The sequence below is a fragment of the Thermobia domestica genome, chromosome 8, assembly GCF_964235325.1.
Source record: "Thermobia domestica chromosome 8, izTheDome1.hap1.1, whole genome shotgun sequence".
Taxonomy (NCBI): Eukaryota; Metazoa; Arthropoda; class Insecta; order Zygentoma; family Lepismatidae; genus Thermobia; species Thermobia domestica.
This window is the reverse complement of record NC_137461.1, coordinates 8,279,041-8,299,255: the sequence shown is the minus strand read 5'-3', so window position 1 is coordinate 8,299,255 and position 20,215 is coordinate 8,279,041. Positions and strand designations below refer to the sequence as shown.

The 20,215-nt window shown below is 33.0% G+C and overlaps 1 protein-coding gene across 1 annotated transcript in view; it reads left to right on the top strand.

Annotated features, from left to right (window-relative positions):
- Nucleotides 1-20,215, top strand: part of LOC145692677 (uncharacterized) — a 1,521,027-nt gene that overhangs the window by 1,430,871 nt on the left and 69,941 nt on the right. Inside the window, exons 406-415 of the mRNA XM_081768059.1 lie at nt 288-359; nt 3,591-3,662; nt 4,396-4,467; nt 6,369-6,440; nt 6,749-6,820; nt 7,107-7,184; nt 7,964-8,035; nt 13,744-13,815; nt 15,685-15,762; nt 19,087-19,155. Coding sequence (XP_081624185.1) covers nt 288-359; nt 3,591-3,662; nt 4,396-4,467; nt 6,369-6,440; nt 6,749-6,820; nt 7,107-7,184; nt 7,964-8,035; nt 13,744-13,815; nt 15,685-15,762; nt 19,087-19,155 — 729 coding nt within the window. The remainder of the gene's footprint in view (nt 1-287; nt 360-3,590; nt 3,663-4,395; nt 4,468-6,368; nt 6,441-6,748; nt 6,821-7,106; nt 7,185-7,963; nt 8,036-13,743; nt 13,816-15,684; nt 15,763-19,086; nt 19,156-20,215) is intronic.

Here is a 20,215-nt window from a genome sequence, read left to right as displayed (position 1 = left end):
TCTTCATATAAAATTTCTAACTTTCGTTATTTTGCTTTTGAAATGCATTCATTTTCAATACTCTTCTATATTCATACGAGCTTCAGAGATACACCATTAAATTTTTGTTCACATGTATTAAGTTCTTAATAATATTTAAACGGAATAGTACAATAAAAATTAATTAATAAATGAAAAGGTTTGAGTATTAACATCTTTGGAAAACATAATTGAGTGTACTTTTCGACGGTAGAAAGAAAATTTTAAACTATTTTTTTTTTTTTTTGTACCAAATCTCATATCCACAGGAAATGCACACCCATTTGATGAAGATTATATTGACTTCATATTTAAAGAAACAAAAAAGCGTCCATTTAGAGGTGAGTGCATCTCTTTACTTTTCTATGTAAGTTTCCACTAGCTCACTGCGCACATAAACTAACAACCACTTAAAAGATATAAGAAACAAACACGTTTCGATAGCTCATATCATATAATTTTTCCTAATACCACTCAATCTAGTCATATAAAATGTATTTCAATTTAGTTTGTAAACTGATTGAATCGTTAGACAATATGCTAACTCACTCAGGAATTTTAACAATCACTTTACTTACATGTAATTGTGATTCTTGAAAATCCCTTGTACTCCTAGCATTTGGTTCTCCCCTCGAACCTTGTCCTTGGAGGATAAAAACAGGAGGAAAAATAATAAAATATCAAAGAAATAAAAGGAACGTACTCACCAGTGTAGACCAGTTCGAAAAACATCTTGTCTTAGCTGCAAGTCACACGTCGAATGGTAGAGCAGTAAAGCGGCGGACTCAGTTTGTGCTTTTTCTGTTTAGAAAAGGAAAATTACTCGTTCGTGCTGACGTTTTTGTTTCGTGCCAATATTGCGTGTATTTTTTGATTACTGTTTCTCATTTCTTGCATAGAAATCAAATCCTTTACATACTTGAGAAGTACAATCTTCTGAAACGAGAGTAGCGAAAAGGACGTGGGTTCGAGTATAACACAAGCAAAATGCATTCGTCAGGAAGAGAATTATACTAACAGAAAAATGTGTCGTTGGAACTTAGGAAGAGATTCATCAAGATCTTGATATGGCGCGTCGCGTTATATGGCTCAGAAACGTGGGCGGGCACCATGAAGAGGAGAAATACGAAGATTGGAAGCGTTCGAAATACTACAGAATGTTGGTCATAACGTGTCTGGCGAAGAAGGAAAACGAAGACATGTTGAAAGAAGCTAACGAAGGGCGTCACATCATGCGAGTAATAGATAAAAGCAGAAACAACATGATTGATCACCTTATTTGACACTCAGACTGGATCAACGTTTTACTGGAGAAATAAAACAGAAGAAGACCGAGATGAGGAAAACCAAGAAACGACTACCTTGATGCAAATAGGAAGAAGAGAACGTATCAATCTTTCAATGTGCTCTGTCAAGGTCAAAAATGTTTTAAATATTATCTATATTGCCCATGAAATTATAGTCAAGGAGAGAAGATGATTGCCTACTTAACCAATAATTACCTATATTGATCTTTGGATTTAAAAAAAGAAAATAATTTGAGAGTGAAATAGACTCTCTGACAATTTATTTTCTAAAGAATTTAAAACTCAAAATAGATAAAGGTTGATTAAGCAAGGAATGGAAGATAATATTTTTAAAAGTACTGGTACCAAAACAAAAATGTTAACATTAGCTGGCAACTTTCCCTTCCTGAAGAAGAGAACACACAGATTGAACTTGCCATTTCACAATCTGCTGCTCCAACATTCAACATATGACTGACAGCTAATACAAGGTATTCTTCGCACTACTCTATTCCGGGGAGTATAGTTACTTTAATGTTCCCAATGTTTTTATTATTTTTCTTCCTGTTTTTACCTTTTATAAAGGACGCTCTATGGGAGAGCAGAAAGTTAGAAAGTGCAAGGGATTTTCAGGAATCACAATGGCATATAAATAAAATGATTGAACTTTGTTTAAACGTTCCATAGAATCTTGATATTTATTGCATAAGCAGCTTTCAAATTGAGCATTTCTCTCTCCCTCTCTCTCTCTCTCTAATTTGGATCCCACTTATATTGTCAAACTGGGTATATAAACGTGAGTTTGGAATGTAGCATTATTACTAATATAACACTTTGAGTAAACGCAGATTGTTTCCATTAGCTCAAGGTACATCTTAAATTATCTATCTTGCTAATGTTCGATAAACGCACCTATGATGTGCTTTGAGGTACTTTTGGGGATTCTGTACTTTTTGTTTTAATAACGGCAAAGCAGAACCGAGTGTGTAAATGAGAAACACAATGAAAATAGTAGTTTACATGTATTTCGTATCATATTTAATATGTATGAGTGAATATTCCTGAGTGAAATGTCAGATATGTAAGTCAGAGTATATGCCAATTCTCAGTATAAAAGGGAAAGGTGAAGTGGATAATCCTAAACGCAGATGATGATGACAACAAAATTCAAGAAGTCCATTGGCTAAGTGCAGCAATCTCTGATGTATCCACTAACAGCCTATTTGAATATCTTCATGAATACGAGATTCTCAAATGACTGAGTGCGATGTACTAACTATTGTTATTATCCACGTGGTCACTTAATGTAACTCTGACTATTACTTTCCGACTTCCACTCTCTGATTTCGACTAACTGTGACAAAATAGACTGAAGTATTTATACAACAAAGATGTTTGCATTCCAGCACGTGGCTCCCAGAACTTCGGGTCAAAATCATTACATGTGTGTATGATATTTCTCGGAAGAAATCTTAGTTAACCATTTTTTCTTAAAATTCAGCGTCATGTCAGCACTCTGCATTTTACATAACTTATATAACGCTATCCGTTGCAATGTGTTTGTGTTAACAAAGAATTACAAAAATGCTTACATTCACAGAGAAACCTTTCAAACCATTTATAACATTAACAACACTTACAGACTGTATTTTATAAAATTATAAAAACCAAAACCAAAACAAATAAACTTTGATACTTTTCTACAACTGAAAATTAAAATGCAGAATATTTCCAATTAATAAGAATAACATATTTATATCTCTTGACAACATGTATGAAACTATTAGGCCACCTACCATAATTTTTGGGTAGCTTATGTAAATTGATTCATCATAAAATTTAGTTGATAGGCTCCGCAAATAGTATACAGTAAGTCCAAAATCATTTTCCAATTGTTAGAAAATAGATGTGTCTACTATTACTAATTATGATTCATTTGACAAGAATATTCGTGTATCATGGAAAAATATCAAAGTTTCTACACAAATCGAGTATGGCTAGTAAAAGTTTTAGTATCTCTGAAACATATTACATCAGCAATAGTAATATTAATAATTTACATTAAAGATTAATGTAATGAAAAGAAATATATTTCTCCTTATTTATAAAGAAACAAAGCTTGTTTCCTCTTTAAAACACTCATTAGGTTCAAGGAACATTGTTCATGAATTTCAGTTTTGTATATTTCTATATTTCTGAAGTGACTAACATTTTCGCACATTTAATAAAACTTTTATTTATTTGATGTAAACTTACACTTAAGGGAGCGTGTTTTGTTTCTTACAGGAAGGAAAATAGAACGCTACATATTTACCACACGAATGATGCAGTTCTGGATCAAATTCAACACATTACCAGGTATTTAATAATCATTTTGTGTTAATTAATTAGGAATAATAACTTTATGTAAAATAGGAATGGCGTAGATACAGGAAATAAAATTAGAAATTTTCATATTTCTTTCGTAGAATAATAATTTCTGAATGTCGATCATTTTCTATATTCTCAGTATATTCTTGAATATAGTATAGGTATAATAATTTATGGCAAGATTAAATAGTTATAATTTGTTTAGTGTTTGTTGTTTTCTTTACAAAATGAGAATAATTAAAAATTTATCCTATGCTAATGGTATTTCTTATTACTTAGAATTAGTCCTAATGCAGGATTGTCATAGGGATAACTTTGAAATAACATTTAGACATTTATGTCAAAAATATGTCGGTTTGTAAAGATATAGAATATCTTAATTAGTTGTTGTTGGGTATGGAAAATTAAATGAAATCTTTGAGTTTTACGTTTTACGGTTATGCCGGTTAGGCTAAAGAAGACGGATTGTTTTGTATGAAATCGTAGATAAAGTGCACTAATCGAAAATAACTATTTAACGTATACATGAAGACAAGAACGTTTGAAAACTGAATATATTTTATAATTGATTCTATCATTTTAGCTCTGCAGCTTTAGCTTTTCCAATTATAAATATAAGTTTATCTATTTATATCGTAAGCAAAGTAATCATCGCTCATAACGGATTTTGAATCAATTTTTTTATTTAATTATTAAATTATTTCTTACCTTTTCATTTCAGCGGAGCAGAAATCAGAACATCTGTTTATTTCTCAATTTACTGAGGCTTTAAGTGAACAACTTCCGGGAATAGGTAAGTTTTGTTTTCTGTTTCTTTTCTTTTCTTTCTTTTTTTTTCGTTTTTTTTTTTGTAATACAACTTAATGAAAACAGATTAAAAGACGTAGCTTTTTTAAAAAATTAGATTGATCTAAATGATTGTATTTTTAATATATTCAGAGAAAGTGGAATGGAAGAAAGAGTACATATATTGAAACATATTAAATATATGCACCAAATAAACAAATTAATCCACTACTCCAGTTCTGCTGTCGAATTTTAGTTTCCTTGAAATGAATATATATATATATATATATATATATATATATATATATATATATATAATAGGTATAATAAGTAACCCGTAAACTGTAAAAGCTACCAAAAGAGTATTTTTTAAGTTAAAAGTTTGTCACAAATTAATTTTTGATAAATTTGAGCAATCTATCAAAGCAATTGTTAAGTCTCTAAGAATTTTTTTAAAAAAATATAAATTCTGAAAATTATGTTAGTTCTCCTCGTGTCTCTGACTAATTTCAAGTGATAACTTTTAACTCTCAAACAAAATATAAGCCTTGTTTCACACACACACACGTAGATATTACTTGACAGGTTATAGGGGATCCATACGTTTCTTTGGGGAATCCCTCAGATACATCTTGCAGATGTTTAAAACATACATTTTTCAATCGAGCAGGTATGACTTCGAGTGTCATGTGCTAAACCGCGCTCTCTACATATCGTTGTTTTAGAATTACATCCCTCTGAAATTCATTTTCCCACGCTTTCGGCACGTTATATCGACGAAACTATCCCTCACTGACCAAAGTTCCAGAAGACATTTTTGCTTGTTTCGGTGTTAGGAATCAGATCCCGAAGTTTGTTAAAATAGTTTCTTACAACCCTGTATATATATATATATATATATATATATAAATTCGTGAAAATATTTAGTGTGCTTGTAGGTTTATTTAGCCTTTCATAATTGACTGATTCAATCCCAAGCAATAGAAAGAATTGTGAAGCTCTAAAGAAACTTTACATTACAATAGTCCAGCACTAAATAATTCTCGTGAAAGTTATCATGGAAAGTTATTTTCTTCTCCCATAGTGCGGATGTGCAATCTTAAACTTGGGTACTGATTCTATCCTCTTTTATGCCCACAATCTTTATAGATTTCGACTCAAAGAAACATGCTTATTTTTTAAGTCAAATATCTAAGTTTTATTAAAATCGAATAAGTTTTATGGCAATTATTGTGAAAAAAAATTGATAAATAGATAGATAGGCAGAGAGATTGAGAAATAGTCATACAAATGCATATTGAGCAGTATATTATCAGCAGCCACAATTACGAATAAATGAGTTGATTTAACGTCTTTGTAACGTAAATTGGAAGTATATAAGACATGAAATTGTTATTGGACATATTGAATCAATTACTATATTGAATTTATCATTCAATAATTAAAAGGGTAAAGGTTATCACTTACTCGCTTCAAAACAAAGGTAGAACGAGAAATGAAACCTGACCGCAGCGAGAATTGAACCAAGGGCTTACGCTTGATAGATAGAAACTTAAATAACTTCGTCCTTACGGCCTTATCATTTAATAATATTAATTTTAGTATATAAATATATGCTGTTACTATATTTAACATACATAATGTTTATTAGGAAGTATTTTTAATTAGATTTGTTGATGTTCAACTAATTAGTCAATTTCAGTAAATTTGTACGTAAAAAATTTATTTGAGTGTATAAATGCAAAGTTCTTTACCTTAATATCTCCTTTTGTTTATAGCAATATTGAAATTATTAACTGTAATTCATATTTGATACTGTACATTTCAAAAAATAACTTTACTTCTGTATGTGCTTTTTTCAAATTAAATATAATTAGAATTCACTTCCAGTTTATTTTTCTACTTTAGAAAATACCCAAGGATTCAAATCAATTGTCAATGAAATCTACAGGCTATTGGTCCATGCTCAAGGAAAAACAGGTATGTTATTCATACATATCCTTACATACGTGTATATTTAGTAATTAAAGTACTTTGTTTCGACAAATTAAAAAAAGAAAAATATCACTTACCCCGAAATATTGCAGTGTAATAAAATAATAGTATGTATATTTACTTAGCTTTTAGCGTAATTACTTTACAATTCATTTTTTGTCGACCATTCAAACTAGAATATGCTCATACATTTTAATATGCGATGATATTTATTAGCGTCATTATAAATATGTTATTACCGTAATCAGTATTGGCCAACTCATACTTTGTATTTTAAATTCTCTATATTTCAGGTAGCAGAGAAGTTCAAAATATATACGTTAAGCTCCTCATGAAACTATGGGCAGCATATATGGTGGGACAAAGTAAGTAAATATGTATATATTTATCAACTCATTTATATCTATCTATATAGCTGTTTATTAGAGAAAGATCTTTACAGAAAACCAAAGAGGCTGTCAGGAGATGAATTAGTGTCAAAGCATACAAGGTTAGCTGGCATGACGAAAAATGTTTTTGATTTATATTTGCTATCGTTACTGTTAAAGTGTTTAAGTTGTGATTAGAGAATTATGTATACCTTATTCTGATTTTCGATGTAAAGAATCTTATACAAATAGTAAACTAATCAGATTGTATGTTCAATTTCAGCTACAACAACCGAAAGCGAATATGACTACATGGATTATGAGTACACATGGAATGAATTAAAGAAAAATTCAGGACAAGGTAAATAGTTTATATTTGTTTCCTTGTTTAAGAATATTAAATAATCACCTCCTCATAGCGTTTATTAGACCCATTTTAATTCTTAATTTGAAAAGTATTAATCTTTTCATTTCGGATCAGAAGGTACGATGTCTGAGCACTGCAGCGCTCATCACATGTGTGAGAGATTCTTAGTTGGACCTTAGGCCATGTGAGTTTCTGTTAAAGAAAACCGTGGCCGTGGTTTGTCCTGAGATTCTCCATTTCCTCCTACATCCTTATTTTACAATTCTTCCATAATCATTAACTTTTATAGCTATTCATCATTCTTAGCCCAGATGACTTAATCATGGGGGACACTCGGTGGATAAAGTGTAAAAGCTTTATCAGGTCACTCATCCTGACTGAGGTTTTCTTCATTCATACCAGGCAAATGTCGGAATGGTACCTAATATACAGGCCGTTTTCTTCCTTCCCTTTCCTCGAACACTGTGATCGCCGGGAGACGTTATCCCTCATACATCAAGGGCTAAAATAATCATAAATGCCGAGAGCCCAGAAACCTAAATCATAATTCCTGGCTTAATAATGGGGGAATTAAACTAAGAATTTCATTTGATTTATAAATACAATTCCTGTAAAGATTTTAATTTACCATTACAAAAAATGTTTTCACTAGATTTTTACAGATGTTTTTGATTGTAATTCTTACTGTTATAAGTGTAAAATTTTCTTTCGTAGCATGGAGGAAAAAACCTTGTTTTTTTAATCTTTAAACAATTTTATTGGTTCTATTTCAGTTCGCTTGGGAATGAAGTTTATCACAACTAAATATATCAACAGGTTATGGAATTTCTTTAAAAACTTATCAGGTAAGAAATATCTGCTTTGAAATATAAGGTGTTACAAAAATGTGTCGCAATATTTTAAGAACAGATTCCTAGCATTCAAATAAGGAAAAAAAAAGTTCATATGGACTTGTTCTCAAAAGTGGATAGTTTCGGAGTTATAGGGTGTCGAAAACGTGAAAAAAGTGAACATTGAAAGTTCATAGCTCCACTATTATAGGACCTATCGTAGTCAAGACATGACTGAGGAACTGGTATGTGAACTATCCAAATATCCATGTTTAAGAATGCTCCAGTACTTGCACATCGATTTTTAGAGAGGTAAGTGGAGAGTGATCAAGTACTTCCAAATAGCCTCTCTAAAAATGATTTTGCAAGTACCGGAGGTTCAGAAAGATGGATATTTGGATAGTTAACATACGAGTTCCTCAGTGATGTATTGATCTGACTACGATCGGTGATACAGTAGTAAAACTATGAGACTTTATATATATATATATATATATATATATATATATTAAGATTTTCGGCACTCTGTAACTAGGAAACTATACACTCTCGACCACAGGTCCATATGAACTTTTTTCTTATTTTGATGTAAAGAATATATTCCTAAAATATTGTGACGAATTTTTGTAACAACCTATATATTCTCTATCTTGATGTTATCACATCATAGTATAATAGAAAAAATGTTTTCTCAAGAGTTCATAGAAGGTTATATATTTTCTATCAGAAGTTTGTGTTACTGAAGGCTATAGGAGATCTAGAGACACACAATCATAGTCATATGTCTTGCAAATCAAATCAGAAAAATAAACACACTGCTGAACAAGACTACACTTATATAATATAAAAAACACATTTACAAGTGACGTTTTGATCTTCTAGCCAAAATCCTCATCAGACGTACATTCAGGATGATGAGGATGAGGATCTTGGCTAGAAGATCAAAACGTCACTTGTAAATGTGTTTTTTATATTATATAAGTGTAGTCTTGTTCAACAGTGTGTTTATTTTTCTAAAATCAAGACAGGAAAAAAAAATAGGCCACTTAACATTATACTGGCGTACTGCAAAACATCAGCAAATAAATATGTAAAATTCCGCCATGTCTTAATTTAACTACTACTACAAATATAAAATGTTACCTGTTTCTAAAATATTTACATATTCAATGAATTAGTGAATCTTATATTACTGATCCTGCAACTTAAATCGAGGGAAATAAATCTGGGGAAAGAATGGACTTGAAGGTAAAATCTGGGGACATAATTCAGAGCTAACAGGAGCATAGAAATATTTCATTATCGGGCTTAGGAGGGAATTAGTACTATAAAGAAAAATGGTAATCTTGATTAATAAAATTTATCATTATCTTAGTTCTAACCATCGCTGAATCAAAAATTGAAGGCGAATTTAAAGAAAAAATTGTGTCTTGTCATCAGCTCAATAATGTGTTATAACATATATTTTCACATTTTCTCTACATCAATAAACGAAACACTATGAATCACTTATGAAAATTAAAAAAAAAAAAATGTGTAAACTTAGAAAGAAAAATAAGTCTATCACAATAATATCCGTTCAGTGGTGACTTGAACCTCGGAAATTTACTGTAGTTTATGACTCGTTTGAAAGATAACATTTTAAAAACGGTTTACAAAAATGTTCACGTGAACTTCTAGGTAACGCACAACACAAATACACTATTGAAGAACATTGCATACTTAGAAACGTGTTTGGCGAATTTGACGAAAATTTTGCAATGCATGAACAACAAAATTTATCAGAAATTTCTTTTCATTCAGATAAGCTGCTTCCTAATTTAATATTGTCAATTTTCTATGATTAATATTTCATTTTCATATTTTTTTTTCTAAGATTTGTTAAGCATCGTTAATTTTAAGAAACAACTAGGGGTAGTTATTCTCGATAATGTATTCTTTGTGGTCTAAATCAAACTAAAATGGCACTTACAAGGTATTACACATTATTTGGTGGTTTAGTTGATTGATATGTTTGTTGTTTTGGAGCTTAATATCCTTTCCAGCTAAATGAGATATGAATTTACAGCTTAAAAGGGAATCCGAATTACAGGAGCTCCCACCAGCAATCTCTAGTGTCGTACGCAGTACTTCGTTGGGTGAAAACACCGTGTGCGTGGGTTTTCTCGGGGTTCTCCCGTTTCCTCCCACTTTCTTCATTCCACCATTTCATTCATCACTCATCATCACCGTCTCCTTTAGCCTAACCGGCATAACCGTGGGACGTAAAACTCAAAGATTTCATTTCATTTTTCGTTGGGTGAAAGTGTGACATCATAACTGATTTCCAGATGCGTACATGTTTGCTTATTATCATCTTAAAAGTAACATCTTTTTTCTTTTAGTTTCTTAGTGTTTGTTTGACTTATCACCGATCTGGAGGGGGATTGTCTTGAGGGAACACCCTGTTGACTAACTATTGACACTGTTGACTCAGATGTAATACGAGGGGGGCCCAAAAGAAGCCAGACTTTTTAAAAATAATTTATTAAGTTTTTTACAAAATTCTGGCAGTCTCTTTCAAAGTACTCTCCATTAAATGCGATTCATTTCTCCAGCCTTCTTTCCTGCTGTTTAATGCACCTCTGGAACTCTTCAATTTTTATTTCGTCTAGTGCACTCTGTGAAGTTCTTTTCACAGCTTCTACACCATCAAAACACTTTCCTTTTAGATTTTATTTAATTCTCGGAAACTGTCATCACGTTGGTCAAAAAGTTTGGATTACTTTCAATCTGATTTTTTAAGTCCTGGCTCAAATTCAGAAGAATGTTTTTAAACCTGTGTGAGCAGGCAAGAAACAAACTTAGCGGCAACACGTCCCATTTGCAAAACCTTACACTGGCACGAGCTCGAACTCTCTCCTGTCTGTTTTGTAATATCATCGATCATGAAACGACGATCCTAGTTGATTTTTTGTGAGATTTTTTTCGATGTTTTCGTCGTTTCGAAATGATGAAGAGCACCCAGAACAAGCATGATCTTCAACACTCATCTCACCACACTTAAAGCCCCAAATCACTCAAAAAATTGTGTGCTGTTCATAGCATCCTTCTTAAAAGCCTGTTGAAGCATTTGGTAAGTTTTCGTTTCAAATTTTCCAAGTAGGAAGCAAAATTTCAAACACACTATTTGTTCCTTTGAATCTGCCATAACGATTTCGTAGGCGGCAAACGAGAACAGTTGAGAGAAACAACAATACGATCAAACGTTAACCTCCTACGCGGACGCCGCTTGGCCAACCGATTTGGGAAGGTCTCTACTAGATCCACCTAGTGGAAGAACTCTCAACTATGCCTAGGAACGGTGGCGCTCTTTCAATCTGGTTTCTTTTCCCTCCACCCCCCTCTCGTATACATTAGACAACAGCTCAACATGTTGGTTGAAATTATCTCCGCTAGTAATTACTCTTTTCTGCCGTGCAGAGTGGTCTCAGCACACTTCAGAAAAGGTGCGCGTCAACAATTTAAAGGACTTGCAGAAATTCATTAAATCAAATTTAAGTAATAATATAAAATTTTAATCTCGTTAGTTCAATTGAAATAATTACTAAATATAAATAATTACAATATGCAAGACTTCAATATCAATCCCTAACGCCTGGAGGTTCATAACTTTTTGATAACAGCTATGCTTCTACACTCGTTTACTTATTGACCTAGCTTAATTTTACCTTTTTAAAATTAAGAAATTGTTTTTAAAATCCAACGACAGACACTACGTTGAGTAAGGTAGAAGATCGTACACATCCATTTACAAGCTCCTTTAATACTATTACACTCTTTAAGGTTCTCAGATTACACACACGGTTAGTCATTCACTTTTAGAACACACGTTCGTCAAACTATATGTCTTTAGTCATTCACCTTTAGAACACACGTTCGTCAAACTATACGTCTTTACGAAAAGCATTGCGTTACCTTTCTGTTTTCTCGCTGGTGGGAAATAAGCTAATTAGGTTCAGCCAATTAAAAATTTACTGCCGTTGCCTAGCAATGGAATTCTTGCGACACACTTGAAGTTGTTTGTTGTTGAAACTCGAGTAACAACGTTTTCGCACGCTGCCACTATTTGTAGCTAAATTGTTGCGGTAATATTTAACATTGATGTTTAGCTTCTATCCAAACACATATCAGAAACTAACTTACGAATATAAACCTGACTAAACGGAATTATTATGCTCAAAATGTCATCAAATTCCATTTGTGATAAAATAAAGAGAGTTATAGTGACATTCTTTGACTTTGCATAAAAATTTGAAAAAGTGATTGCAAGAATTGAGTACAGCATTGGCAGTTCTTTATTTGTACCACAAATTTAAGGTATTATTTGAAATAGGTTATAGTAATTAGAAATTATACTTTAAAGGTATGACTATTTACAATTTCGTGTACAATGCATTTACTAGCTTCACTTTGAAGTTAAACGGACTATGTGTGCTTAAGAGAACATATTCTTATCTAGAATGTTATAATTTTACCCAATTTTCCAACTTCCCTAGCTTCTTCAAGGCTTTTCAAGAGTATGGAAGTTATGTATAAAATTATTTTCTTTGAATTATACATGTATAACGAGTATTGTAGTAATGGTATATTATAACAAACATTTCAGGCTGAATTATATTCATGTATTGTTGTTAGTTATTTATTAGTGACTGTTTTCTATATAACAAAACACCGATTATCCGCGGAATTGGGTGTTAAGGGCACCGCGGATAGCAAAAATCACGGATAACCCGAGAAAAAAGACTAAAAATGAGGTACAAACACGAAAAAGCTATTTCAGCTTGAGTTGAGTTGATTTTGAATTTAATGTCCCGTTCAGCAGCGAGGCTATATGAGACATGAACCTACTGATTAACGTGGAATCCGAACCACATGAGCTCCCGCCGGGAATCGAACCCGGGCCTCCCACGCTAAAAGCTATTTCAGCATAAAAACTAAGTTTTGTAATACAAAAACAATAACATTTTAAAAATATGTATAGTACAGCAATAGAATAGTGAACTTGACAAAGTGGATCGATACACTCTCCCTCTAGGGTCATCAAGATCAGTGATCAGACAATGTGAAAGTCATGACCGAAACAAAAGAGCAACAGCCTGTTACTTATCCACAAATTCCAAGAAGGCCTATAGGATTACGATGCACAATAAATATGTCAGTAATTTTCGCCCTTCGCACTGTAGGGTAAACCGTATTTTCCCGGTTGTTGGCTTAGATTCATTTTTAAAGTTCGTAATTAACCCTCCAGTTGTCGACTATCACTCCGCACTGAACAATGAATGGAATTTACTTCCGCGCCAATCACTTTTGTCAATTCTTGTTTTTCATACTTTACAACAATCGGGTTCTGCTTATCAGAGTAGAGTTGCACTTCGAAACGTACACTATAGTTGGAAATATTGATTTTTACAATGCAATTTATTTTTATGCTTTAGAACACACAGTACTTTGCATACGAAGTGTCAGTCCACAGCAACTGCTTATGAAAAATAATGGGGCGATTGCAGCAGGGTTAAAAAAAATTCCACTCGTGGATAATCGGTGCTTTAATGTACTAATATTCTAAACGTTTATTTTATTTTATTTATTTATTTATATATCATTTGTTACTTGTCCTTTGTTACTCATTTCTTTAACATAATGTTTTTTATTATTATTATTATTATTATTAACTCCAACAGTGACTGAAACTTCTAAACAAACCATCAGACAAAAGCTGACGGACTTCTGGAAACTTTACAGCAAAACTCCAGGTAATACATGTTTATCCTTAAAATTTGTCTAATTTATTTTTAAGGTATGGTTTTACTTTTATGGCTAAATATTCAGGTGTTACTTTCTTTTATAATCAATTTAATAGTGCAGGTTACTTTCTTCTTATAACCAACTTAATAGTGCAGGTTACTTTCTTTTATGACCAACTTAATAGTGCAGGTTACTTTCTTTTATAACCAACTTAATAGTGCAGGTTACTTTCTTTTATAACCAACTTAATAGTGCAGGTTACTTTCTTTTATGACCAACTTAATAGTGCAGGTTACTTTCTTTTATAACCAACTTAATAGTGCAGGTTACTTTCTTTTATGACCAACTTAATAGTGCAGGTTACTTTCTTTTATAACCAACTTAATAATGCAGGAAAGCACAAGTGTTTTGATAAGGTTTGAACTTCTTTCTGTATAAGGTTAAACAGGTAACAAACAAATCGTATTAAAAACATCTAATCTACTTTGCTTACTTGCATCATCTTACTTCTTTATACCACAATTTCACGTTTCGTTTCAAGAATTGAATATGTTATTGTTGAAAGGGACCTGAGTAATTTTTTTTTTTTAACTTACGGTTTGTTTTTGCCTCTTGCCTCTCGGGGGACAGATGCATTATCTGAGTTACAAATGATCCTGATTGAGCTACCATAACAGGGCGAAACAAACAAGGACATGATAATTATTATTTTTTCTTTTCAGACCAGAGTATATAGTTTTTTATTAAAATTAAAACAAGTCGTAACCGTTTCAATAACGTAACGTTATTTTCATCAGACTTTAATTGGCATATATATATGTTCATATTAATGTCATAAGTCAATTAACATATATATGCCAATTAACGTCTGATGAAGATAACGTTACATTATTCAAACTGTTACGACTTATTTTAATTTTAATAAAGAAGTACATATTCTTTTCAGCAAAAAAATAATAAGTAAATAAATAAAATAAAATAAAATAAAATAATTATGTAAGTAATAATTCCAGGGTCAAGATGGATGAAGAACATGCTATATTAATGTATTGTAAAATGATACACTAGTCATGCACTCGGGCACCATTTAACAACAATGCGGCGATATGAAATCCTTGTATTGTTAAAAGGTACCTCAGTCATTCATTTATGTATGATTGCTAAAAAAAAGTTGATAATCGTTTTTCAGATTGTATCAAATAATTCAACTTCTAAAAATTTCTTTAGGTGGGAACTACTTGCATTAATCAGAATGTCCTACGGGCCACCATATTCTTGTTTCATTCGAAGACATAGTTAGTTAATTTTAAGCATGTTAATACAGAACCAATAGTTACATTTTTATAACAGTATTAATTAAAATTATCTTAATTTCATATTGGAGGAAACAAAGAAAACAATTAATTTTCTTTTTTAATATCTGAAAGCCGGCAAACATTCATAAATAAATAGGACATAATTTTCTTAATGTGCCAACTTTTAGCTTCCAACTTGCGCTCCTATTTTATATATTTCAATGTAATATATTTCAAGTAAGCTTTTGTCTTATTCTATTTTTCTGAATCCTACATACGGTATATCACTCAGTATTTATTATTTGTTTATAACTTTGTCATCTAATTGATTGGTACAGTGTGTTCGATTTTATATATTCAAAATGAAGTTTAATATTCAAGAATCTATGAAAAGGAAAAGTAATTGTCATTAAACATATCCTTTTCTCCTAAGAAGTAGTGAGGGGAAATACTCTATTCCATTTCCTGGGTCTAGATAACCAAATGAGAGTTTAACAAATCGCTAGAAATACATTTTTTTTTTCATAGGAAAACTTAAAAGTCACAAAGATATAACGCATCACATTTGCATTGCACTTACAGATAATATGAATGAATTGGAAGCTTTTCTGCAGAAGGCGATTACGATTTGGATGAATTATAAGGAACAAAAGGCACCTGGTAAGAAATTCAATATTTTACTGTATAACAGTGTTAGAAATGAATGTAAAATTTTTCGTTTATGGAGTTCTACGAAAAGAAATCTATGGTTTAGTATGTAAACTCTAAAGGTACTCACTATTCTCTTCTGCATTCTGTTAAAGAGTTGTTTATAAAATCATATTAAACGTCGATTTTTTCCTGAGCTAACATCATTATCAACGTCCACAATGGAAAATTAAGAAGCAAATATTTCCAAATGTAAATCACGGTCGCCACCTATGAAATTCATTTAATTTGTTCTCAACCATCAATTTATTTATTGTATTCTCAACTATTTTAATATTGGCAGACAGTGAGGAAAAAAATAGACAGATCTAAAAGGTATGCAACAGCTGTTTAGCAGAAAATTCAACATGAAGATTAACAAGAAAAAAACAAAAGTTATGAGATTTGTTAGAAACAAATAACAAGAAATATGAATATCAAAATTAGAGATCATCTGGTTGAAGAAGTAGAGGAATTCTCTTACTTAGGCAATAAAACAACGAGCCATAACAGGTGGGAACAAGATGTAAGATCCAGAATAGTTCAGGCGAAGAAAACATTTGAGGAAAAAGAGAAACTTTTAACCAGAAGCATCGGTACAAAACTAAAGAAAAGGCTGATGAAAGCACATGAGTGAAGTGTGGTATTGTATGGATGTGAAACATGGACACTAGAAGAAGAGATAAAATGGAGAAAGGAAGTTTTTTAAGTGTAGTGATATAGCAAAATGATGGAATTAGATGGACGGACAAGTATCAAATGAGAAGGTATTGGAAATGGTAGGAGAAAACAGTAGTACCCGTATATTGAAGAATATTTGGAAAGACGATATAGGAGATTAGACACATTATGAGACATGAAGGAATCTCGTTAGTAGCTATGGATGGAATGGCAGAAGGAAAAATAGATAGAGGAGGGATGTGATAGAAATATACGGATCAAATAATACAAGATACAGGGAAGAAAAAGTACACGGAAATAAAAAGCCTGACTCAGAATAGGGAAAAGTGAAAAGCTGTGTCAAACAATAGTACAAGATGTAGGGAAGAAAACGTACACGGAAATAAAAAACCTGGCTCAGAATAGGAAAGAGTGGAAAGCTGTGTCAAACAATAATACAAGATGTAGGGAAGAAAACATGCACGGAAAAACCTGGCTCAGAATAGGAAAGAGTGGAAAGATGTGTCAAACAATAATACAAGATGTAGGGAAGAAAAAGTACACGGAAATAAAAAACCTGGCTCAGAATAGGGAAAAGTGAAAAGCTGTGTCAAACAATAGTACAAGATGTAGGGAAGAAAACGTACACGGAAATAAAAAACCTGGCTCAGAATAGGAAAGAGTGGAAAGCTGTGTCAAACAATAATACAAGAAGTAGGGAAGAAAAAGTACACGGAAATAAAAAGCCTGACTCAGAATAGGAAAAAGTGAAAAGCTGTGTCAAACAATAGTACAAGATGTAGGGAAGAAAATGTACACGAAATAAAAAACCTGGCTCAGAATAATAGGAAAGAGTGGAAAGCTGTGTCAAACAATAATACAAGATGTAGGGAAGAAAACGTACACGGATATGAAAAGCCTGACTCAGAATAGGGAAAAGTGAAAAGCTGCCTCATATCAATCGAGAGATTACTGGCCTGAGATGATGATGATGATGATAGCCATTCTCATCATGCCCTTTTCCCTTATCTAAGCCTTGATAATGTTGATAGCAGTTAACAGAAATTCGACGTTTAATATAATTATTTGAATAAATTGGTTACAGAATACAGAAAAACAAGTGAGTACTTTTTGAGATTATGTATCAGACAACTTTTCAAACTGCTACATTAGCAACTTTTCTACGTAACTAATTTTGATCTGTTTATTTATTTTAAATCTACTCTTATTTTTACGTCAGTGACATAATTAGTTTGTTTTTTTGTGAATTATTCTTACACTGTCAAAAATATAGAGAGAAGGGGGGAGAAAATAGAACATGTGACTAGTTTTCGATACCTGTCTAGTATAATTAGTGATGATATGAAGTGTAAATGTGAAATAAAAGCAAGGATAGGAATAGCGAAAGAAGCTTTTAGGAGGCAAAAAATACTATTTTGTGGGGGGACTTTGAATAAAAACTGAGAGAAAAGACTCATAAATGCTTCGTGTACGGGAATAGAAACATGAAAAATGATTGGGAGCTTTCAAAATATGAGTGTGAAAAATTGAAAAAGGAATAAGGGGGGGGGAAGACAAAAGAAAAATTTTAGAAATTATTAAGAAGTGGAACAGAAACTGGTTGGGACATTGGCTAAGTAGAACCCCATCAGGATTCTGCCGCCTATAGTCGGACAATTTGTCCATGCCGACCAGATGCCGCGGTCGGATTGCCGGCGCCGGACGCCGGCATCTTTCAGCGCGATTTTCGACCGCGACGAATAGTTGCCTTGGCGAGCGGTCGGCAAACAGGCGGAAATGAGCATTAAATGCGCCGGCACCGCAGTCGGAAAGTTGTCTTGCCGAGCAGTCGGCAAACAACCGTAAAAGCGCAGTAAATGCGCCGGCGCCGCCGTCGAAAAGAGGCCGGCATAAGGAGTCGGTAGAGGGTCGGAAAGAGGCCTTTCCGATTGTTTTGCCGGCTCTGACGGTCGGCAACAGTCGGCAAAGAGTCGGCAAAGGGAATTTTACTTGACGATTTTCGACCGCTTGCCGCCTCGGCAAAAGGTCGGCAACTTTGAACAAGTAGATCATCGTGCCGCCGCGGAAGGGTGCCGGCTGCCTCTGGCGGCCCGCCACCGTCGACGGCGGCAATCCATCTTTCCGACCGCGACGTCCTGATGGGGAAAATGTATTATGAGGGACGTGCTAAAGAGTATGGTCGCAGGAAAGAGAGGAAGAGGACAAATGGGGCTACAATTAATGAATTATATCAAAATAGAAAAGTTGTACGTGAAGACCAAGAGGTTAGCGGTAGACCATGGAGCATGGAGGGTCCTCAGTTGCAGCAAAGGACCTGCCAATAATGGAAAAATACCTATGATGATGATGATGATGATGATGATGATGATGATGATATGTAAGTATTCTTCATTGTCAGGTATTAATTCAGACTCTGGATAAAAAGAGAAGATAAACGTGTTTATTCCTTTAATTTCGAAAAGTTGTCATCGCATAGAATAATATAAAACATTGAAAGAAAAATGTAAATAAAAAAATCTTTCACCATAGTTTCATGAATTAGTTAATGATTTTAATATTGTCACATTAAGTATAAAAATGTTTTAGCTTTTACAAGTAGATGCTTTTTTCTTTCAGAAGCGAGGAAAGAATTTACAAAATTACTTCTTACTGTGTGGATGTCGTCAAAATCTTCCGTCAAAATAGGTAAGTATGTCGTATTGTTACATTAAAAATAGAAATATTACGAAAGAAAGTAAAGAGTAAACATGAGAATACAATATTTTTTGTATGTTTATAGAAATGAAATGAGTTGAGTTGAGTTGATTTTGGTTTAGCGTCCCTTTGTGAGACGTGGACCTACTGATTAACGTGGAATCCGAACCACATGAGCTCCCGCCGGGAATCGAACCCGGGTCTCCCACGCCAAAGGCGCGTACGCTAACCGCTTAGCCACGGAGGAGCTCAGAAATAAAATGAAATTCTTGTCTACCCTATATTTTAAATCTATCTATTTATCTATCTATTCTTCAGGAGAGTTCTACATACTTGTCTCACTGCTGTATGGCTAGCGTGCAAAATAGAAACACTTGGCGCGCTCCCACTTTAGATGTGTTCCAGAAGCATATTTGTTTCACGCTCGATTCTAGTCATAGGAACTAAATACACGTTTCTGATTGGTTGCAGTTTGCGATTGTCTAAATCTTCTGGTGCATGTATTGTGTATTATAGTAATAGAATAAAATCTCACTTTGTGTGTTGATAAAAATATAAAGATAATAATGTTTGGGTTACATTTCGTAAGAACGTGGGGCATATTTTTTTTTTCACGAGCTAACTTAAAAAATATGCATTTTGATTACAAAGAAGCGGATGAGATTCGAGGTTGGACCACCCAAGTGTGACATAATGACACGTGGTATTATCATGGGGGTAAAGGTGGAATAAAACGAGCTCTGTGGGGCTTCTAATCCCCTTTGCTCGCTGACGTTCGCTCAGCTATGTTTCGTAACGTAAGTAAATAACTTTTTATGCATTATATATTACGTACAAGGGCAAATGAGGGCCATTTTATCTTATTTTAATGTTAAAAGTGTTATTAAAATGTATAAAAAAATTGAAAAACTTCCCTTGAGCCGTTTTTGAACCCACGTCAAAAGCGATTTTCATTACAAGCCCGTTCGCTAGCACGCTCTGCTACGAGGACCGATAGCAGCAAGTGTTTGATTTGTGTTATATGTATGCTATGTGGCGAGAAACGGATAAC